At 41.6% G+C, this 24,746-nt stretch overlaps 1 protein-coding gene across 1 annotated transcript in view; it reads left to right on the forward strand.

Annotated features, from left to right (window-relative positions):
• The window catches only part of lrp1bb (low density lipoprotein receptor-related protein 1Bb), a 297,890-nt gene that overhangs the window by 139,894 nt on the left and 133,250 nt on the right, over window positions 1-24,746 (forward strand). Inside the window, exons 23-31 of the mRNA XM_031802153.1 lie at window positions 867-1,112; window positions 5,277-5,474; window positions 6,455-6,659; window positions 8,309-8,473; window positions 15,510-15,754; window positions 22,178-22,309; window positions 22,568-22,795; window positions 23,591-23,765; window positions 24,139-24,233. Of these exons, the coding sequence (XP_031658013.1) occupies window positions 867-1,112; window positions 5,277-5,474; window positions 6,455-6,659; window positions 8,309-8,473; window positions 15,510-15,754; window positions 22,178-22,309; window positions 22,568-22,795; window positions 23,591-23,765; window positions 24,139-24,233 (1,689 nt within the window). The remainder of the gene's footprint in view (window positions 1-866; window positions 1,113-5,276; window positions 5,475-6,454; window positions 6,660-8,308; window positions 8,474-15,509; window positions 15,755-22,177; window positions 22,310-22,567; window positions 22,796-23,590; window positions 23,766-24,138; window positions 24,234-24,746) is intronic.

Here is a 24,746-nt window from a genome sequence, read left to right on the forward strand (position 1 = left end):
ACAGCTCTCCTCTACCCTCCTCTGCAGCTAGGAGACCCCCGCAGAGAAATTTCAACCCTTTCTGGTCTGTGCCAATAAGATCATCTTAATCATGGCTAGCTAAAAAGGAGACTTTGGACCTGTAGTGTGATTGTTGCACCAAATTGCCTTTTCATCTTCTGGACCTGTCTGGCACCCCACAATAATCAGATACCTAGCTGCTTCAGAGAAAATCATTCGATTACAGACTGCACAAAGAAAAGTCATTCTTTTTTTCTCCGTCTCCATATCAGTTTTGTGAAAGGAATAGTGCACAACTTTCAGATTTCATGATGTGTTGAAGCCTTGACAGTAATAAAGGCATCATCCCTCAGGTCAAACCGTTGCGGACCAACTGAACTGCGGAGCCTCTTTCATTGTGTAATAGCTTTTCCTTGCGTTGTATATGCAGCGGATATTTCCCAACATCATGCTCGACTAGCAATCTCTAGCTTAGAGCAAAAAGTGGTAGTGTTATTCTTGTGCCAGCTAGTTCTCAAAAACAACCCTTTTTAATTCAGCATTTTCTTTTACTGTACAGCATATGGCCCAACATACTATGGTCTATTATTTCTCTAACCTCCTTTTAGACCCCGTGGATGACGATCTGATGCTGAAAACCATCTCAGTCTCTAATATTAAGACTCATAGTTCCCTGTCCCTCTCATTCTCTCTAGTCTCCAATCTCATCCTCTATAGTAGGCTATTAAGGCTCTTAGTCCCTGACCTCTTTCTCTATTTTCATATTAGTGTTTGGTACTTACATCCTGTCCTCTCTCACTCTACTCCCAGATCAGAGTTGGCTCTTACTTCCTGTGCCCTCTCTCTACTCCTCTCTCTGCTCCTAGATAAGTGTTTGGTGGCCAAGGGTGGCTGCAGCCATCAATGCACAGTGGTACCAGGGACAGGGGTGGTCTGCTCCTGCCCTGCAGGGCTCCAACTGGACTCTAACAACAGGACGTGTGAGGCGGTGGACTACTGCAGTAGGCATCTGAAGTGCAGCCAGATGTGTGAGCAGTACAAGACCACCGTCAAGTGCTCCTGCTACTCAGGCTGGAGGCTGGGCCCCGATGGGGACAGCTGCCACAGCACAGGTGAGGTGACAAAGTGTGTGTAGGGTTGTGTGTGTGTGTCAGGAAGTATGTTGATTGTGTAAGTGTAGACTCATGTGCTGCTTCATGTCTTATAATATGCTCGTGAGGATTTGATCAAAGTGAATTGGAATACGTTTTGAAATATAATATTTCCGATTAGGTAAAATATTACTAGGAGCGTGTTGTTTTTCACACACAAAAACAGCAAAGAACTTTTAGTTGCACTTTCTGAGTGAACAAATGAGCAAAGTTATGAAACACCCAATAGATACACATGGCGTGGCATGTCTTAACGTGACCACAACCTTGAGTAGGGTACAGCCATCGTTTACGCCCATTACTCCCATGTTAAATTGTCTACTTTACGCATTACCCAACAACGGCTGTATTCTTTTTTTACATTTTATTCAATAACATTTTTGAATATGCTTGGTTGGTCATTTTAACATACTTCTATGTCATTTTAATAAACTACATCATACCTAAAAACACTTTCATTCTAAACATGAAAATGTTAGCATGAACAGAGAAAGTCAAATGAATGTACATCACGATTATCAGCCAAAGAGTCAATTCCAACAGACTGTAGTTTCTTTAATTGGCAAATTAACACTACTTTTAATTTGACAAAAAGCTGTTACGTACTGTATTGTTTGAACAATAGTAGGAGAAAAGACCACCAAATTAAGTTTAATCAAATGCCCAAGGACCAGGTTAGACGAACCTCATTGTTTCATGCTATGACGCCGTGATGATGATGGAAATGATGATGGATGGGCTCTGGTTACTCAATGCATTTGTGTGTTCAAGCACATCATCATCGGTAAATCGTTTTGCATAAAGCTTGCTAGTTAGCTTGTAGTAAGGACTAGTGGGCTGTGTCCATCCAAATAACACTATAATATTCTTCTGCATTTGGATATTTATGCAAACCTGGAGATCCCACTAAGTAGTTGAAGATATCATAGACTGCTTTGGTTTGGTCAATTTTGTAGGGTTGTATCCTCAGATGGTCTCTGGCAAATTGAAAGGACATATACTGTAGGCAAGCCAACAAGAATGAGCTTTTTAAAATACCTAGACCGTTCAAGGGAAGGCAACAACTGGAAGTAGTTAAACCGCACGTGACATATCTAAAACTAACAAATTGGGTTGAGATGAACTTTTCTAGCTAGCCAAGTCAGCTAACCAGCAAAAAAGCTAGGGGTAAACAAGCAGTGACATAAGTATATTGCAACAGATTTACTAACTTTATTGTCATTGTTAGGGTAGGAAATTGTTGGCAGAATAAGTATCATGCAAATCATTCATTGTTTTGACCGCCAAGTACTGAAAACATTTCTTGAAACAACCAAAAAGTGTCAGTAGTTTGCTTAGGATGATGGCAAAGTTAGGCTAATTACATGGGAGTAATGGGAGTACCCAACTGCTGTACTCTACTCGGGAGCGTGGTCACATTAAGCCACACCCTGCCATGTGTATCTATGCCCCTGTGTGAAAATGAATTGTTCCCTTACGCTCTTTAACTGGTTGTGCCACCTATAGATGCAACGTACAACCAAACACTGGCTGTAGTTGTTGATCACTCTCTCACATCGCTGTGGAGGAATATGCTAGAAGTACCAACAGTCAAGCATGGTGTCGGTAGTGTGATAGTTTGGGGATGCTTTGCTGCCTCAGGACCTGGATGACTTGTGATTGATTGAAGGAACCATGAATTCTGCTCTGTATCAGAGAATTCTACCAGATAATGTCAGACCATCCGTCTGTCAGCTGAAGCGTACCTCGGTTATGCAGCAAGACAATGATCCAAAACACACAAGCAAGTCTACATCAGAATGGCTCAAAAGCTTTGGAATGGCCTAGTCAAAGTCCAGACCTAAACCTGATTTGAGATGTTGTGGCAGAACCTGAAACAAGCAGTTCATGCTTTGAAACCCATAAATTTCGCTGAGTTAAAGCAGTTCTGCATGCAAGAGTGGGCCAAAATTCCTTCACAGCGATGTGAGAGACTGATCAACAACTACCTGAAGCGTTTGGTTGCAATCATTGCAGCTATAAAGGTGGCACAACCGGTTATTGAGTGTAAGGGGGCAATTACTTTTTCACACAGAGGCACTGGGTGTTGCATTTCTTTGTTTATAATTTTTTTTAATTTTTTTTCACTCAGGTTCCATTTATCTAATATTTTGGTTGAAGATCTGATAACTTTCAGTGTAAAAAAAGATGTAAAAATAGGGGATATCAAAAAGGTGAAAATTATTTTTCACGGCACTGTAAGCCCTGTGAAATTACATACAGTCAATTCATTGATCAACTCAGCTTTACATAATCAGAGCAAACGGTCTACTTATGTTGTAATGTGTGTGATTGGATTGATGTTTTGGCCGTTTTTTGCTTCTGTGTTGCTGCTCGTAAACGAGGAGAACATGGCAGAACACGCAGCCTTGATGTGTCACATTCAGATTGATGAAGCTCGTTTTTTACTGCTCGCCTCTCCATTTCCCTCAGAGATTGATGGCAGTTGCAGTGCTAATTGTATGTTAAAATAGGGAAAGAATGGGCAATTTACCGAAGAAACACATTAACATTTCATTGTTTCTTACATAAATAGGGACCTTGAACACTTGGCACAGCATTAGTGCAGCCTCACTTTGACTATGCATGTACTACCTGGTACAGTAAGTTCATCAAGAACAAGCTACAGACAGCTCAGAGTAAAATGGCAAAGGTCATTCTGAATCTTAGCCCTCAGGCTAATGTTGGCCCTTCTCAGCTCAGTGAACCACAGTGGCTATAAATTGATGAAAGGGTCATTCAGCTGAAGCTGGGATTGGCCCATAAAACCATATATGGTACAATCCCCCAGTATCTAAATAACTATCTTACTACTGAGGCAGTGCCGTAGATTTTGTGCCATGTCGATTCAAGAGCGATGCATTTATATATTGGTAGAGCGTAACAAACTCCCGGCTGAGATAAAAACTTCCTGCAAGGCTTGGTTCATGTTGAGATAGCCTCCTAGCCACGTGCAAAGCTACTCTACTCTGGTGGAGTGATGTGTTAGTGAGTGTACAAAACATTAAGGACACCTGCTCATTCCATGACATAGACTGACTAGGTGAAACCCGGTTGAAAGCTATTATCACTTGTTAAATCCACTTCAGTCAGTGTAGATGAAGCAGAGGACACAGGTGTTCTTAATGTTTTGTATACTGTATATCTACATATGTAGACATTGTGTATTTTATTTGTATTTATTTAACTAGGCAAGTCAGTTAAGAACAAATTCATATTTACATTCATGGCCTACCCTGGCCAAACCCTAACCCAGACGACGCTGGGCCAATTGTGTGACTCCCTACGGGACTCCCAATCACGGCCGATTGTGATACAGCCTGGAATCGAACTAGGGTCTGTAGTGACGCCTCTAGCACTGAGATGGAGAGCCTTAGACCGCTGCGCCACTCAGGAGCGCATGATTGAATGTATGGCACAGAAGGCCCATGTCGCTTGTTTTGCCCTGCAGTCACATGCCTACCAATAGAGGACAACAATGGAAACAAGTCTGAGTTTTTATGTATATAATCCTTGTCAATTTTGGTAAATGTATTGGTTGCCTGGTGTGGCTTCTTTGTGTATTTTAAATAATCAAATCAAATAAATGTTCTGCGCACAATAGAAAACTGAGAATCAACCTCATTTAATTTTGACAAATGTACTATTGAGTCTGTGGTGACATTTCATGCATGCAAGGCTCTAGCTTTTGTAGAGATTTCCAGGTATAACTGAATAATAAAGAATGAGCGACTTATCATCAGCAAGTAGCTAACATCCCTACTCCCTACAGTATCCAGTCTTTCTCATTGTGTTCATAATGTATGTGTCTCCATAGTGACGATGGGGTTTCTGCTCTGTGCATAACACAGACTAGTGCCAGTGCCCAGTCATGAAAGTGCATGATCCAGTGTGTGCATGGATGCACAGGTGCCTGTGTGTTTGTGTGTGTGCAGTCATGCCCACCTGTTTGTTTGCTCCGTTAATGGCACCTGTTCAAATCACTTCCCCGGCTTCTGCCGCTCATGTTGGTTTTGTTGTGGCTTCCGTCCCTTCCGTTTTAACTTGTTCCTCTTCCTTTCCTCCCTTTGTCTTTCCTTTGGCCAGATCCCTTTGAGGCTTTCATCATCTTCTCTATCCGGCATGAGATAAGACGGATAGACCTTCACAAGCGGGACTACAGCTTGCTGGTGCCAGGGCTCCGGAACACCATTGCTCTTGACTTCCACTTTAATCGCAGCCTGCTTTACTGGACAGATGTTGTAGAGGATAAGATCTACAGAGGACGCCTCTCAGGCTCTGGAGGTATGTAGGTCCTATAAGTTAGCTCTAAATGGTGTGATCTATGGTGCTTTCAAAATCTGAAGGTACGTAGGTGTAAGCTACACAATAGGTCCTAAAGGCTGTGATGTACTGACGCTTTCAGGCTCTTTAAGTACCTTGGCTAGGCTAAACATTCTATCTAAATGCTGGGATCTATTGGCAGAGGAGGATAAACATGGCTTTCTTCCCTCCCAATCTTCAACTGGAAGGCCTTTCAATTATACAGTTTAGTTCAATAAGGTTTTCAGTTTAGTTCTACTTAGCACCTCTCTGAAACTGTGAGCTGATACTGTCCCTCCATTCAAGAGTTATTTCAGCAGGGTAATGCCAAGCATTACTGTGGGTATACTCTAGGCCCCTCAGTCGTCTTCCGACTGTCATAGTGCATCTCTGAGGCCTTTGATGAGTTAGAACTTTTCATTAGGTTGGTGTTTTGTGCTGCTTATATTCTGTGCGTCTGCTGCAATTGGACTTTTTCTCTCTTTCTCTCATTTTCTCCGTGGGGCCATAGAATGTGTCCCGCTGCTGCACCTATTTCTCCCTTTTGTCATCCTTCCACAAAGGCTCCAGCAGCCGAGGATAATTGTAAACAGCTGGATTATAGACATACTGGGAAAACCTTTTATTTTTAATGGAACACTGTAGGAAACAATCTTCTTTTATGTCAATGTTATCTTCCTCAAGAGTTTCTCTAGCTGGGGTTTTCTCCCCAGAAAATGTAATTTTGTTGGCAGACCAACAAACACATCCTCTCAATAGGGGGAAAATGATCAGGCTGAGTTGAATACATCCCTTCTCTACTCTTCTCTCACCTAGTGTGTGTATTGATGACCATGGTGCTGTGGTCTGGTCTGTCTCACCTGGTCTAATGGGTGGTGTGGTGGTGGTCATGGTGCTAAAGGGTGGTGCTCTAATCAGGTGGTGTAGGGGTGATGATGGTCCTGTGGTTGGTATTCCATCAGGTGTGACAGGGATTGAGGTGGTTGTGCAGCATGGGCTGGCCACTCCAGAGGGGTTGGCAGTGGACTGGATAGCAGGTAACCTGTACTGGATCGACAGTAACCTGGACCAGATCGAGGTGGCCAGGCTGAATGGAGAGATGAGGACCACACTGATAGCTGGAGGGATGGAGCATCCACGGGCCATCGCTCTGGACCCAGGACAAGGGTGCGTGCCTACTCACAACAGACCTGGGTTGAAATAGTCTTTTTTTTCTTTCAAATTCGTTGAGTGTTTGATTCAGCCTGCCTGGAGTGCCAAATGGGCAGGGTTTACACTTTGGGGATTATTCAACTGTTTCTGTTGTGCCAGATATGCTCAACAAAGCACAGCTAAACTATTTTAAAGAAACAAATACTATTTGAATTCAGGTCTGACATACTGTACACACTCATAATAAGAAAAACAACATCCTTCATTTTCTTCTACTTCCTTCTCCCTTGATGTGTGATGATGTCTGCTATTGTAGGGTCCATTAAGGATACAAATATAGAATACATCGATAATAATACTGTGGACTCAATTCTAGTGATGACAAGTAATATGGCTCATCTTTTCCTCTTCCCTGATTCATGCACTTTACCACTCTTACTTTTCCTCTTTAATACATTGCTTCAAGCCTTCAATTCATCTCTGAACAATCTCACAGGCACAAAGTTGGATGAAAAAGACGAAAATTATGTTTTTTATTATAGTGTGTTTAGCCTAGTTCTTTAATTTATACATGGTGATTAATTACTTTTATTTGATTGTAAAATTCATTTGTTTTATTTTGTTTTAAAACTACTTCCAGACATTCATAAAAAATCTACTAAGTAGTCTTATAAGAAATGTATAGTCTGATCGTATATTCTTTCCTGCACTGCATATATTGGAGGGATGACTGTGTTTCAGAGGAGAACACATTAGGATTAATGGATGATTTCGGTGCCTACAGGCAAAGTTCCTCGCCAGAGCAATAATTCTAACGTAATTACTTGAATCCACTCAAAAGAGTAAGCCATTGATCTAAGGGGCCTGATCCAATGAATAAGGCTATTGAGCTGTACAAGGATGTTTCATTGTCGTCAGCGCCTAATTTAAGCCTGCATTCCTACAGGGTCGGGTCTCTTGCCGGGTTTTGTGGGCAAAAGCAGGATAGTAGCCGTGTTTGGGAGACATGACTCTGCTGATGGTCATAGTAATCACCAGTGCTCATTTACAGGCTTTCATTGAGCTGTAGAAGGTCATAAAAACCAGATGGCTTCCTGTTCCAGCCAATGTCACAGATGCTGTGGAACACTGGTCTGTTTGGTGCTGTTCTAGGATCCACAGACCTGCTGCCAATGTGTGTGTTTACGAATCCCACTTACGGCTATACACACTGTATGTAATTATTCTAGTTTGCAGTGATGTCACATTGACAAACCAATGAAAAAGGGCTGTAGAATTGACACTGAAAATCATTACTAAATTGATTAATGCCTTTAGCCTTGTTTTTCCATAGGAATAATAAACGTAATCTTCCATGTTTGCTTTTGTATTCAACACATGGTTTGAGTATCTAGGCTAGTTTATGCCGTCTAGTTCTGTCCGTTTTCAAATGATCTTAATCATTAATTTCTTTCTTCCATGGAGGCTTTTTCTTCAAGTCCTATTTAATTAATGTCCTTGCATAAGTAGACTACGTCTCAGTTTTCTGTGGATCATCAGAATGGGTTTTATTGTCTTGGGTTTTCTGCTTGCTCTCCGTTGTCTAGTGCTGTTACTGTAGAGCAATTTGTATATGTAAAAAGATCTTTATACACTCATTTTCTTGATTGATTTAATGTCTTTAGAATCCTGTTCTGGACAGACTGGGATGCTACCTTCCCCCGTATCGAGGCTGCTTCAATGAGCGGAGGAGGACGACACATAGTGTTCAAGGACATGGAGATGGGAGCCTGGCCCAACGGACTAACTCTGGATCATCTGGAGAAGAGAATAGTGTGGACGGATGCTCGGTAGGTCCCTCACACAAAACAATGTTTTATGTAACCTTTATTCGCTTATAACCTTTACAGGTAAATTAAGAACAGATTCGTACTTTCTTAAACATGAATTAGGTTGCAATGATACCTATTTGGATGCACATATGTCATAAGTATGAACGGCATGTAATCTCCTATAGGGGCAGGTTGGTTGATTGTAAATGGTAGTTCAATTACAGCGAACAGAAGGCCAATTTATCTAAATGTGCTGTAACCACAGGAAGACGTGTTGAGAATACATCACATGTAAACCTCCCCTTCTATTGTGACAATACGCTTTCAAGATCTACATTCTACAGCATTTCCAAAATGTATTACTGACAAACACACCTGATGACATCCTTGATAAAACGCCATCCTCGCTATTTTACCTGATAATAGTGGTGTTTGGAACTGTGTTTTAAATTGTGGAGAATTATGTTCATGTACCAAGTAAATAAGCAGCTGTAATGTATTTAGGCTTACATGACAACTCCTACAGCTATTGTATGCAGTAATCATGTGCCTATGAACCAGATTTATACTGTTAGCACTGAGGTGGTGTGCCCTAGTAGGAAGTCCACTGTGTGCAGCTCACCCTGCACTAACATAAATAACATGAGCATATCTACTTCTGCTAAGCTTCTCAGTAAAGCGATGAAAACAAGTATGCATCCCAGAAGAAAAGTGCTCAAAATTGCCCAAGTTAAACATATGTAGTTTAAGAAACAAGGTTCATGAAATCAATAATTTTCTAGTAACAGATGACATTCATATTCTGACTCTCCGAAACTCACTTAGATGATACCTTTGATACAGTGGTAGCAATACAAGGTTATAACATTTACATAAAATAAAGAAATGCCAATGGTGGAGGTGTTGCATTTTATAGTCAGAACCACATTCCTGTAAAACTTAGAGGATCTCATGTTAAATACCGTTGAAGTAATATGGCTACAGGTTAATCTGTCTCACCTAAAGGCCATTATTGTGGATAGCTGCTATAGACTACTGTGTGCTAACAGTCAGTATCTGGATAACGTGTGAAATGCTTGATAATGTATGTGATATCAACAGGGAGGTATATTTTCTGGATGATTTAAATATTGACTGCCTTTCAAGCTGCCCACTCAAGAAAAAGCCACCAGTGCCTGAAATCTGGTTCAGGTTATCAGTCAACCTACCAGGGTAGCACAGGGATGAAATCATGAACATATATTAATCACATCTTTACTAATTCTGCAGACATTTTCTTGAAAGCAGTGTCCAGATCCATCAGATGTAGTGATCAGAATATAGTAGCCATATCTAGGAAAACCAAAGTTCCCAAAGACTGGGCCTAATATAGTGTATAGTAAGTCATACTGTACATTACGTTTTGTAGTGATTCCTATGTTGTAGTGATTCCTACGTTCATGTGCCTAAACTGAATAAAAAGAAGAAAATACACTATGAAACAAAGATAAATGACATAAAGAATGATAGTAAAACGCTTTGGAGTACCTTAAATGACATTTTGGGAAAAAAGACAAACTCAGCTCCATCATTCACTGAATCAGATGGCTCATTCATCACAAAACTGACTGATATTAGAAACTACATTAATTATTTCTTAAATTGGCAAGATTAGCAAATAAACGCTGACACTACACATCCAAGTATATTTGCCCAAATTATAAAAGACAAGCATTGTAATTCTCAATTCTGTTAACTTCTTGCATCGATCCATCCCGGATCCGGGATCGTGAATACAGCCTCAAGCTCATTACCATAACGCAACGTTAACTATTCATGAAAATCGCAAATGAAATTAAATTAATATGCTAACTCTCAAGGCTTTCGACTCTGTCAATCACCATATTCTTATCGGCAGACTCAGTAGCCTCGGCTTTTCGGATGACTGCCTTGCCTGGTTCACCAATTACTTTGCAGACAGAGTTCAGTGTGTCAAATCGGAGGGCATGCTGTCCGGTCCTCTGGCAGTCTCTATGGGGGTGCCACAGGGTTCAATTCTCAGGCCGACTCTTTTCTCTGTATATATCAATGATGTTGCTCTTGCTGCGGGCGATTCCCTGATCCACCTCTACGCAGATGACACCATTCTATATACTTTCGGCCCGTCATTGGACACTGTGCTATCTAACCTCCAAACGAGCTTCAATGCCATACAACACTCCTTCCGTGGCCTCCAACTGCTCTCAAACGCTAGTAAAACCAAATGCATGCTTTTCAACCGATCGCTGCCTGCACCCGCATGCCCGACTAGCATAACCACCCTGGATGGTTCCGACCTTGAATATGTGGACATCTATAAGTACCTAGGTGTCTGGCTAGACTGCAAACTCTCCTTCCAGACTCATATCAAACATCTCCAATCGAAAATCAAATCAAGAGTCGGCTTTCTATTCCGCAACAAAGCCTCCTTCACTCACGCCGCCAAGCTTACCCTAGTAAAACTGACTATCCTACCGATCCTCGACTTCGGCGATGTCATCTACAAAATGGCTTCCAACACTCTACTCAGCAAACTGGATGCAGTCTATCACAGTGCCATCCGTTTTGTCACTAAAGCACCTTATACCACCCACCACTGCGATTTGTATGCTCTAGTCGGCTGGCCCTCGCTACATATTCGTCGCCAGACCCACTGGCTCCAGGTCATCTACAAGTCCATGCTAGGTAAAGCTCCGCCTTATCTCAGTTCACTGGTCACGATGGCAACACCCATCCGTAGCACGCGCTCCAGCAGGTGTATCTCACTGATCATCCCTAAAGCCAACACCTCATTTGGCCGCCTTTAGTTCCAGTACTCTGCTGCCTGTGACTGGAACGAATTGCAAAAATCGCTGAAGTTGGAGACTTTTATCTCCCTCACCAACTTCAAACATCAGCTATCTGAGCAGCTAACCGATCGCTGCAGCTGTACATAGTCTATTGGTAAATAGCCCACCCATTTTCACCTACCTCATCCCCATACTGTTTTTATTTATTTACTTTTCTGCTCTTTTGCACACCAATATCTCTACCTGTACATGACCATCTGATAATTTATCACTCCAGTGTTAATCTGCAAAATTGTAATAATTCGCCTACCTCCTCATGCCTTTTGCACACATTGTATATAGACTCCCCCTTTTTTTTTCTACTGTGTTATTGACTTGTTAATTGTTTACTCCATGTGTAACTCTGTGTTGTCTGTTCACACTGCTATGCTTTATCTTGGCCAGGTCGCAGTTGCAAATGAGAACTTGTTCTCAACTAGCATACCTGGTTAAATAAAGGTGAAATAAAAAATTAAACAATTGTTAACAACACTGTCATCTCAGATTTTCAAAATATGCTTCTCAACCATAGAAAAAAACAAGCATTTGTGTAACAGTTAGTGCAGCTAGCGTAGCATTTAGCGTTAGCATCAGCAGGCAACATTTTCACAAAAACCAGAAAATCATTCAAATAAAATCATTTACCTTTGAAGAACTTCAGATGTTTTCAATGAGGAGACTCTCAGTTAGATAGCAAATGCTCAGTTTGTCCTGAAAGATTATTTGTTTAGGAGAAATCGCTCCGTTTGGTGCGCCACGTTTGGCTACCAAAAAAACTCGAAAAATCAGTCATCAAAACGCCGAACTTTTTTCCAAATTAACTCCATAATATCGACTGAAACATGGTAAACGTTGTTTAGAATCAATCCTCAAGGTGTTTTTCACATATCTCTTCATGATATATCGTTTGTTGAAAGCCTCCTCTCTTCTCTCAATCACTGGATGACTGCGTGCAGCTTGTAGATTACGCACCAATTTAGACAAAGGACACCGGGCGGACCCCTGGTAAATGTAGTCTTCCAATGATATGCCTACAAATACGTCACAATGCTGCAGACACCTTGGAGAAACGATAGAAAGGGCAGGCTCATTCCCGGCGCATTCATAGCCATATAAGGAAACAATGGAAAACAGAGCCTCAAAAATTCTGCCCATTTCCTGGTTGAAGTTTCATCTTGGTTTCGCCTGTAGCATGAGTTCTGTGGCACTCACAGATAATATCTTCGTTTTGGAAACGTTAGAGTGTTTTCTTTCCAAAGCTGCCAATTATATGCATAGTCGAGCATCTTTTCGTGACAAAATATTGCGCTTAAAACGGGCACGTTTTTTTATCCATAAATTAAGAGCGCCCCCTATATCCAAGAAGTTAAGTGAGTGTGGAAGCGGTGAAAAAAATATTGTTGTTTATCAACAATGACAAGCCATTGGGGTCTGACAACTTGGATGGGACATTTCTGAGGATAATAGCAGATGACATTGCCACTCCTATTTGCAATATTTAAATGTTAAGCCTCCTAGAAAGTGTGTGCCACCAGGCCTGGAGGGAAGCAAAAGTAATTTTGCTACCTAAGAATAGTAAAGCCCCCTTTACTGGCAGCAAATAGCAGACCAATCAGCCTGTACCAACCCTTAGTAAACTTTAGGGGAAAATGGTGTTTGACCAGAGACTTAGCTATTTTACAGTAAAAAAAATTGACAACGGACTTTCAGCATGCTTATATGGGAGGACATTCAACAAGCACAGCACTTACACAAATGACTGATCATTGGCTGAAAGAAATTGATGATAAAAAGATTGGGGGGGGCTGTTTTGTTAGACCTCAGTGAGCCTTTTGACATTATCAATCATACTCTGCTGCTGGAAAAACGTATGTGTTATGGCTTTATACCCCCTGCTATATTCTGGATACAAAGTTACCTGTCTAACAGAACACGGAGGGTGTTCTTTAATGGAAGCCTCTCTAACATAATCCAGATAGAATCAGGAATTCCCCAGGGTAGCTGTCTAGGCCACTTACTTTTTTCAATCTTTACTAATTACATGCCACTGGCTTTGAGTAAAGAAAACACTCTGATGTTTCTAAAACTGTTTGAATCATGTATGTGAGTATAACAGAACTTATGTAGCAGGCAAAACCAGAGGACTAACTGTTCAGAATTATATATATTTTTGCCTTTCTCTGTTCCCTGAGATGTTATTGCCAATATATATTTCTTAGCAACCTGTTTTCAGTTCCTACCGCTTCCACTGGATCTCACCAGTCTTTGGAATATGGTTGAGGTTATTACTTTGTGTAATGAAGAAGTAGGCCAACTAGGAACTGGGTACACTTTTGTGAGTTGCGCAAGACGTGAAAAGTGGCGCTAGTTTGTTTTCATTCCTGTATTGAACACAGATTGCCCCGTCTACAATTTGATTGATTATTAACGTTTAAAAATACCTAAAGTTGTATTACAACAGTAGGTTGAAATATTTTGGCAAAGTTTATAAGCAACTTTTGAAATATTTTGTAGTGACGTTGCATTTTTTGTAAGATTTTTTTTCTGGATCAAACGTGCTTTATAAATTGACATTTTGGATATATATGGACGGAATTAATCAAACAAAAGGACCAATTGTGATGTTTATGGGACATATTGGAGTGCCAATAAAAGAAGCTTGTCAAAGTTAATGCATGTTTTATATTTTATTTCAGCGTTTTGTGTAGCGCCTGCAGGGTTGAAATATGCAAACCCCTTTGTTTACTGCTGGTGCAGATGGTGCAGGCTATCAGATAATAGCTTCTTATGCTTTCGCCCGAAAAGCATTTTTAAAATCTGACATGTTGGCTGGATTCACAACGAGTGTAGCTTTAATTGAGTATCTTACATGTGTGATTTAATGAAAGTTTGAATTTGATAGTATTTTATTTGAATCTGGCGCTCTGCATTTTCCCTGATAATTGGCCAGTTGAGACATTTGCGTCCCGCCTATCCCTAACTAGCGTTGTATTTGGGACAAATCATTCACTAAACCCTAAACCTCAACTAACTCTTGTAACAAATAATGTGGGAATTGAGAAAATTGAGGTGAATAAACTGTTGGAGTAACCCTGGATTGTAAACTGTCATGGTCAAAACATATTGATACAACAGTAGCAAAGATGGAGAGAAGTCTGTCCATAATAAAGCACTACTCTACCTTCTTAACAGCACTATCAACAAGGCAGGTCCTACAGGCTCTAGTTTTGTCACACCTGGACTGCTGTTCAGTCGTCGTGGTCAGGTGCCACAAGAAGGGACTTAGGAAAATTGCAATTGGCTCAGAACAGGGCAGCACGGCTGGCCCTTGAATGTTCACAGAGAGCTAATATTAATAATATGCATGTCAATCTCTCCTGGCTCAAAGTGGAGGAGAGATTGACTTCATCACTACTTGTATTTATGAGAAATATTGACATGTTGAATGCATTGAGCTGTATGTTTGAACTACTGGTGCACATCTCGGACACCCATGCATACCCCACAAGACATGCCACAAGAACACACTATGGGAGGCGCATAGTACTACATAGAGCCATGAATACATGGAACTCTATTCCACATCAAGTAATTGATTGCAAGCAGTGAATCTTTTTTTTTTTTTTACAAATAAAAATACACCTTATGGTACAGCGGGGACTGTGAAGCAACACATACGTACATACATGTAGGCACAGATACTTGCATACACACACAATAACATACGCACTATACACACACATACACATGGATTTTGTATTGTAGATATGTGGTAGTGGTGGGGTAGGGGCCTGAGGGCACACAGTGTGTTGTGAAATTTGTGAATGTAATGTTTTTAAAACTGCATAACTGCCTTAATTTTGCTGGACCCCAGGAAGAGTAGTTGCTGCCTTGGCAGGAAGATCCATAATAAATACAAATACCTGACTAGTATTTTTATTGTATAGAGCCAGGCAGCCTTATGATGATATTCATACCACCATATAACAGCTCTAATGCCATCTACGCTGCAATGTATTGTACTTCCATGGTTACTCTACCTGGCTAGTATGCATATACTGTATCTCTGTCTTTATACTGGAAAGAGAATCTAATGACCTCCTGATCATGTTTTCTCCCTCTAACAGCGCTCATGCCATCTCATCTGAGCTGTATGTTATCTATTCTGGCTGGTTACGGTACCTTCACCTATCTTCTCCCTTTCACAGCTCTGATGCCATCTACTCTGCACTGTACGATGGCAGTGGGATCATAGAGATCCTGAGGGGACATGAGTACCTGTCACACCCCTTCGCCGTGTCCCTGTTTGGGGGAAGTGTCTACTGGACAGACTGGAGGACCAACACCCTGGCCAGAGCCAACAAGTGGACGGGCCGTAACGTCACAGTGATCCAGAAGACCAGCGCTCAGCCCTTTGACCTGCAGATCTTCCACCCTAGCAGACAGCCACAAGGTAAACAGCCTAGACCTGTAGTCAAGCAACTGTAACCTTTGGTAATGCACATCAACTATTCCCCTGAGTGTTGTCACTGTAGTCTATGGGGTGGTTTTTAGCACACAGATTAAGTTTAGTCCTGGACTAAAAAGCATGCCTAACGGAGATTTTCCATATTAACTAGTTCCCTCACTTCCCTGTTGTATACTGAAAACTGGTTGCATAATAATGCATCAGATTTGGCCCATTATTTAACCCACTAGTTTAACTGATGCTAGTCATAATGCCTATACATAAACTCTTAGAAAAAAGTGTCTATTTAGTCACCACCTCTACTCCCTCTTCATCCACGACTGCGTAGCCGCACACGACTCCAAACACCATCATTAAGTTTGCCAACGACACGACTGTGTATGGCCTGAACACCGACGGCGATGAGACAGCTGTAGAGGGCAGGTCAGTGACAACATCCTCTCCATCAAAGTCAGCAAGACAAAGAAACTAATCGTGGACTACAGGAAAAGGAGGGCAGAGCACTCTCCCATCGTCATTAATGGTGCTGTAGTGGAGCGGGTTGAGAGCTTCAGGTTCCTCGTGTCCACATCACTAAGGATCTATCATGGTCCACACACACCAACACAGTAGAGAAGAGGGCACGACAACACCTCTTCCCCCTCAGCAGGCTGAAAAGATTTGGCATGGGCCCTCAGATCCTTAAGAAGTTTACAGCTGAAACGTTGAGAACATCTTGACTGGCTGCATCGATGTTTGGTATGGCAACTGCTTGGCATTCGACTGCAAGTACACAGTACATCACTAAACATTTTCAAGGACTCCAGCCACCCAAGTCATAGACTGTTCTCCCTGCGACTGCATGGCTTGCCTTACCGCTTCACCAAGTCTGGAACCAACAGGTCCCTGAACAGCTTCTACCCCCAAGCCATAAGACTGCTAAATAGTTAACTATTAAACAATCTGCATTGACTCTTTTTGTGCTAACTTTTGGACTTATCACATATGCATATGCTTCTGCTACTGTTTATAATTTGTCACTTTTTTCCATATGTACAGTGTATATGTACATCTCTACCTCAATTACCTCGTACCCCTGCACACCGACTCGGCACTGGTACCCCGTGTATATAGCCAAGTTATGGTTACTCATTGTTTATTTATTATTACCTGTTTTACTTTTCTATTGTCTCTCTGTTTTCTTTCTCCTTTGATTGTTGGGAAGGGGCTGTAACGAAACATAATAACGTTAGTCTACACCTGTTGTTTACGAAGCATGTGCAAAATACAACCCTTTTTCACAGAGGGTTCTACCTGGAACCCAAAACGGTTCTACCTGGAACCCAAAACAGTTCTACCTGGAACCAAAAAGGGTTCTCCTATGAGGACAGCCAAAGAACGCTTTTGGAACACTTTTTTCAATGAGTGTATTGACTAAGAAGCATTTCTGAAAAGGTGAATCCCCTGTTGCATATAGAGAAGAAGAGAGAGAGAGAGTATAATGGTATTCATTTTAGCTGCTTCTCTGCCCTCATTGGGCCTGCCAATCATGGGGCTTCTCAGCATGCATACAATAAGAAAGGGGCTGAATGATTGAAAAAGGTGGTCATGCAGAGAATTAGATTGCATTAATGGTACCTCAGAATGTGTTTTCTCCCTCCGCCCAAATTAGGCTAATTGGTTCATGCTACAGTGTCAAGCCGTTTTTAAAATGAATTGAACCAGAATTAATGAAAGGAACTGCAGAATGAGAGCGGGCTACAATTAATCCTGTCAACACCGATGATAGCCTTTCTCTGTATATGCCCATTGGAAGTCAAATTAAAGGCACACATTAAATAAATTATGCAGATTAAGGTGTTTGGAATGTAAAATAGGCTTACCAGTTGGCACCCTTTTTAAGTTCTTAATCCGTTTGGCTCATCAATTTACTGATACACTACATGACCCAAAATATGTGGACACCTGCTCGTTGAACATCTCATTCCAAAATCATGGGAATTAATATGGAGTTGGTCCCCCCTTTGCTGCTATAACAACCTACACTCTTCTGGGAAGGCTTTCCACTAGATGTTAGAACATTCCTGCAGGGACTTGCTTTCATTTAACCACAAGCGCATTAGAGAGGTCAGGCATTGATGTTGGGCAATTAGGCCTGGCTCGCAGTCGGCGTTCCAATTCAGCCCAAAGCTGTTCGAAGGGGTTGTCGTCATGGTTCTGTGCAGGCCAGTCAAGTTCTTCCCTCAACGATCTCAACAAACCATTTCTGTATGGACCTTGTTTTGTGCACAGGGGCATTGTCATGCTGAAACAGGGCCTTCCCCAAACTGTTGCCAAGTTAGAAGCACAGAATCATCTAGAATGTTATTGTGTGCATTAAGATTTCCCTTCACTGGAATTAAGGGCCCTAGCCCAAACAGCCCCAGACCATTATTCCTCCTCCACTAAACTTTTGGCATCCGCCAAACCCAGATTCTTCCGTAGTCTGCCAGATGGTGAAGTGTGATTCATCACCCCAGAGAATGTTTCCGCTGCTCCGGAGTCCAATGGCTGCGAGCTTTACACCACTCCAGCCAACACTTGACATTGCGCATGGTGATCTTAGGCTTGTGTGCGGCTGCTCGGCCATGGAAACCCATTTCATGAAGCAGAGGCAGTTTGGAACTCGGTAGTGAGTGTTGCAACCGAGGATAGACCATTTCTATGCGCTTCAGCAGTCCCATCCTGTGAGGCCTACCACTTTGCGAGGCCTACCACCCTGCAGACCCGGGTCTGCAGGGACACGTCAACCACTGCGTTGCAGTGCCTTAGACTGCTGCGCCACTCAGGAGGCCTATATAGTGTATTTTCAGTAGATTTGTGTTTATTTCTCAATATGCACTTTCACCTCGTATCAAATCCAAAGTGCTGGATTACAGAGCCAAAACAACATCAAATGTGTGACTGTTCTAATACTTTTGCAGCTCACTGTATATTTCCAGGCTTAGATTATAGCATTGATTGGGTGTTCATTCATTGCTCTTTGTTTCTAAAAGGATTTGCAAAAATGGATCTGTAAACAGAGTTGCTAGTCAAAGAAATCATAATGTCTTGGATGCCAGTATTGTCTTTAGGGTGTGGTTTGTTCTCACACCCTTAAAAATGATATCTTCACAGCTGAGTTAAAAATATCTCCCCTTTTAGCTTTCTATGAATGTAAGCCGCTGTCCATGAATGGGCATTGGTACTCTAGTAATCTGGTTTGCATCTATTTAGCATTCTCAAAATGATGCCAATGTGGTAGGAGTTAATTTGGCTGTTTCGTCCTCTGTATCTGCCTGCTCGTGACTGTTCTGCATAGATAAGTGTGAGGAAATTGAACTGCAGAAGCCAGTAAGTATGCCTAATCCCATTTTAAAGAGCCCAGTGGGCGAAACTTGGGTAATATCCAATCCAGTCAGCCAGTCCCAAAGCCTGGAGATACTGGTGGTCTCTGCTTGGCCCTGCAGATTTGGACCAGAGAGACTGCGGGAGGGAGGGAGGTAGTGAAAAATAGAGGGAGACTACTGGAGAGCTGTGGGGGCTACAGTACTTGTCTCTGGGGGTATTTGGTGGGTGCCAAAACGGGAGCTTGTCTGGGGGCGTCAACAGTCTGGTTGTAAATACATTATGTGTGGCGGGGGATGGGTAACATGAGGTTTGAAAACGGGGAGGAGGTGCCAATGATTAGTTAAGGGGAATGCTGGTCCCAAGGCCTCACAGTGAGGAACTGTAATTGGTTAGTTATAGCTGCAATAACACATCAAACAGAACGCTCTCCCCTCCCAGCACTGGTGATCCGCAGCAGGATCATATGATCATATTGGAAATGAAATGAATAGTATCAAAACAATGATGTCTCAAGATATAACCATCGTACTTATATTATATTTACAAAGACACAATACAGTGTTGTAAGTATCAGTATTTGAGTTATGATGATTTTATATAAAGTATTCTGTATTCATGGCTGCATTAATGCAATCAGAACTACTGACTGTGCCTACAATGTTATTAAACAAAAGGACCTCTGAATGTATCTCCACAGCTTTCCACTATGCTTGCTGAGAATAGGAAGGAATACATCTGATCAGCATGCAGAGTGCATTGAATCACTGCATGGAAGTAAGCAGCTGCTTCAAATACAAGCAGGGTGATACTATTGGAAGCTATAATGAACATTTTGCATTCAGATAATGGGCACTGGACATTTACAAGGTAAATATGTGGCTTTCCTGCACAGCCCCCTTGTCTCATTTGCTTGTGAGTGGCAGAGAAAGACAAAGAGGAGTGTTGATGATAATACAACGTGAATATAACACCCGGGGCTTGACAGAGCCACTACTCCCTGTGTTAGATAAACACAAACACGTTGAATTAATAATCAGATTTTGAAAATACACCGCTATTTGCTGCTGAATATCTATTCAGTCGCATTAAAAGGAAAATGTAGCTTTCAAAACAGAGACTTTAAACAACAACATAATACACTTCACATATTTTACTGTAACAGTTACCATGACTACCTGAGACCTTTTTTGAATATTCTAGCACCTCCTGAGAGTTTAGATACATTTTATAACAGTGAAGTGCCCCAGCTTACATGACATTTTAGTCATTTATCAGACTTACCCAGAGCTTCGTACAGTAGTGAGTGCATACATGTTTGTACTTTTTTGTGATGGTCCTCCTTGGGAATCAAATCCACAACCATGGCGTGGAAAGCACCATGCCATGGGGGTTATTTATTTATGAGATGTCTGCCAGTCTAGAAATGAACAGTCTTTCCCCTGTTATTGTAATTTCTTATGGCTATAATTCAGCTGACTGCTGAACTGTATTCAGGCTTTTATTTCCTATCATGACTCGTGTTGTCGGGTATGTTTTCAACTCACGCAGACAGAGTCATTTTCTCTACTAAACCATGTGAATGTATAATGGATTCAGCGAGACATAGTGCAGGAAATGAGTTTGGAAATGAGTTTGTCAAGCTTGTTTTGGGTAAATCACTGCAAAAATGGATCTTTGTATCTTGTATGAAAATGTACCAAAGGGAAATAACTGTCCAATCTAAAAACCTGTGCATTTATTTATCTGAAGTGACTTGGTGTTGACAAAGGAGGAATTCTAGTGTCTGTTCGTATGCTGCTTATATACTGCTGGATCACTGTGGGGTTAAACCTTAGCAATATCCCACCAGACTTGTGCAATGAAATCAGTCTGGAGGAAATGTCAGCACATACAGGTTAATGTTGGGATTTAAGAGTGGGCAGTCTTGGGCAGTGGTTGTGGTCCTACAATAACAGACTTGATGGAAGAGGTAAAGTCACTGTAAACTCGGAGAGAGGGAGAGAGAGATGAGGTCGTGAACTCCTTAGGAGTCAGACAAATGAGTTCCAAGAGGCCTGTCTGTCAGCCAAGCCTTACCAGGAATAGGGAGTTATTTTAACATTTCTTGATTACTCTTTAGTTTGTATAATTACGTTTGCTGGGTCAGCATCCGTTACAAATGCAACTGCTTTAAAGATGTCCAGCCTACCCTCCCATTTCTCCCAATGTATGCCAGTGGTTTAAACCACTTGAAAGCAATGTTGAATCAAGAGAGCCAAGGTGGATGTAGAGTTGGGTAGTGGTATGTGTGGATAAGGTGGGAGTGCCATCTGGTCAGCACAACTGTAACTGAGGGAGTCAGTGATATGGTTGAGCAGTACATGTGACCAACTGGCCATCGAAAAACATTACACCCAGGTTGTTGCAGCTGTTCCTTTATTTCCTGCTCCTGCTCTCTTTTCGATAGGTGTTAACGTTCCAGAATAGCCCTTTAATCATATGGGTCTGCTGAAAACTACAGAACTAAGCACCTGTATTTTCTGTTTTTATAAGCTTTGGTGCCTTTTACTGTTTACCCTGTCAGCAAACATTTTGATCATGTGCCCAAAAGCATATCTTGTTCTTGTACTTCAGCACTACCACGTCCTCTGCGATATATAGAGTGGACTTCCTACAAAGGATTCCCACAAAAATGTGACTCTTGGGAGGCTTTTTGTTTCAACTGACAGAAATGTGAGCTTTCCTGTTGAATCATATATGTGGTGAAAGCTTTAAGTGCACATTCATGTATTTGTGGTGGCAGGTAGCCTAGTGGTTAGAGTGTTGGACTAGTAACCGAAAGGTTGCAAGATCAAATCCCTGAGCTGACAAGGTAAAAAATCGGTCATTCTGCCCCTGAACAAGGCAGTTCGTTCCTAGGCTGTCATTGAAAATAAGAATTTCTTCTTAACTGACTTGCCAAGTTAAATAAAGGTAAAATAAATAATAATTGTCATGGGCCAAGTGTTTCTCCTTTTTCATTCTTTCTGCTGACAATTTTCTCTCTCTTTCTCTATTCCTGACTCTCTCGCACTCCTTCAGCGTCTAACCCATGTGAAGAGAATGATGGGTGTGGCCCGTGCTCACACATGTGTCTCATCAATTACAACCGTACTGCGTCCTGCACCTGTCCACACCTCATGAAGCTGTCCCCCAACAAACAATCTTGCTTCGGTGAGTGGGACGGCCGTCTTCAATCTTTTAACACACCTGTATCTATCCTTTTCATTATCAAAGTCACAAAAGAGTGGGAGATTGTGCACAGTCACATAACAAAGAACCATAAAGAATGCCAGAACAATTTGTTTAGCATATTCATTATTTCATTGGCACTTGCATATCATATGTTACACCCATAACCATATTTGACTGAAAAGGTCAACCACTTCACAAATCAGTGGTAGCCATTGATATTTCTCCATTTTTCCATAGTGTTGAAAAGATTCCTCCTGTACGTCAGGCGGTCAGAGATCCGTGGGGTGGATATTGACAACCCTTACATGAACGTCATGACAGCACTTACCGTCCCAGACATCGATGACGTCACCGTTGTGGATTACGATGCCCAGGAGGAGAGGATCTACTGGGCGGATGTGAAAACACAGACCATCAAACGGGCCTTCATCAACGGCACCTGGCTGGAGACTGTCATCTCTGGAGGTAATTACTGGCTCAATCCCAGATTTTGACCAGGATCGATATGACTCTTGTCAAAAGTAGTGCACTATGTAGGGAATAGGGTGCCACTTGGGACGCACACACTCTCTGTTCTTTCTAAGTGTGTAACTTGGAGAGATGATAATGTAACTGAGATGGATGAGTCATGATGACTTGTGTAAGCTCTCCTAAGCTAATTCCCAGGCTTTAGCTCCATTGGCTAACACAGTCTTGTGGTGTGCAGAAACTCCGGCTACAATACTTTATAGGCCTGTCAATAACGTAGTGCCAGTGTCTGCCACTCATTTAATTAACATGATTTACATGACATTTTCTGATTGGCATTGCAAAGGGATGAAAGACACATCCGGAACTAACTTCTGCAATTATTGTTTGTTTCATTGTGTCTGAAAGGCTTTTGATTGGAAGCTCTGTTTTGACAAATTGTGTCGCATGAAAGCACGTTGTCAAAGCACAAAAGACAATTGCTGTTTTTCAGGAAGTGTCTCCTCTCTCATCCTAATTTCCGTTCTTGATATTTGTGCCAGAGATTTAATTCATTGCCCCTGATAAAGAACAGAACAAAAACCTGCCGGCATAAGCTTTTTTACACATTCTAAGATAATGTTCACTATCGCTGTATTTTTCAAATAATGTTTTATACCAATGTTTTTTCGTACTGTTTGCTGTCCCAAGGTCTGCAGATGAATCTGTCTAACTCATGACCCCTGTTACTCCATATAAAACACATTGTTGGATGCTGAATTGACAGCCTCCCTCTCTTTGTTTTCCCCTCAGATATACTAAACTGCCGTGGGCTGGCTTTAGATTGGCTGTCGAGGAACTTATACTGGCTCAGCTCAGAGAATGACGAGTCTCAAATCAATGTCGCCCGCCTGGATGGGTCCCTGAAGACTTCTGTCATTCATGGGATTGATAAACCAAGGTGCCTTGTCGTGCACCCCGCCAAGGGGTAAGTAGATTAAACACCACAGCATGTGTACTTCATCATTATCTTCCGTGACTCAACATCAACAAGTTATTAGGAAATCTTAATTTTGTTTGAACAAAAACAAAAACCTTCCAAGGTAGACATGACACATGACACCATTCCCATGGTTCTCTCATGAAAATAAAAAAAATTCATAGAATTTGTAGCATTATTCAGTGTAAATATACAGATTGCATGCAATTTAGTTGCACAGTATCAACATTAATAAAGTGAGCAGCTCTCACGAACTACAACTAAATTGAACAAATTCATTAAGAACTAGGAACTTATTGTAAAGTAGAACTGTAAAAATGTCATGTGCAATGTCTGTGTAATTTATATGATTTCACATTAGGAAAATCTACTGGACAGATGGCAACACAATAAACATAGCCAACATGGATGGGAGCAACAGCAAGGTCCTTCACCAGAACCAACGGGAACCAGTCGGTCAGTTGAACATTATAGCTCTGTTTGTTCACACTGCGGGAACACTACTGCCTGTTCCAACACTCTATGATTCCAACATTCTATATCATGGGACAGATTCAGAGGAGCAGCCCAACAACATGCTGGCAGTATACACCCTGTCCACTGTATGGTGTACATTTTAGGACATCCCTATGAGGAGGCCAGGGCTACTTTGTATGTCATAGGGTGTAGGGATGTCCTAAAATGTACACCATTCAGATAATGTCTCCTCATAATGAGCACTAGGTGAATTGTTTTGTGTATTTCCAAAGATACAAAGATAGCATCTTTCCAAATGGTAGGTGTTGAAATCATTTGGTACACTTGACTTAACTGAAAACCTCTTCTGCTGCCATACACAGTTGTTCAACATGAACCTCTACCATATACTCAGATGATACAAGCTTCAGTGCACAATTGTTCATCTGCAGGTTCACGCCTCAAGCAGCATGTTCTTACAGCACAAGCAGACCTGCAAGGTCAAGTCTTCAC

This window comes from Oncorhynchus kisutch, linkage group LG2, assembly GCF_002021735.2.
Source record: "Oncorhynchus kisutch isolate 150728-3 linkage group LG2, Okis_V2, whole genome shotgun sequence".
In the NCBI taxonomy this organism is placed as follows: domain Eukaryota; kingdom Metazoa; phylum Chordata; class Actinopteri; order Salmoniformes; family Salmonidae; genus Oncorhynchus; species Oncorhynchus kisutch.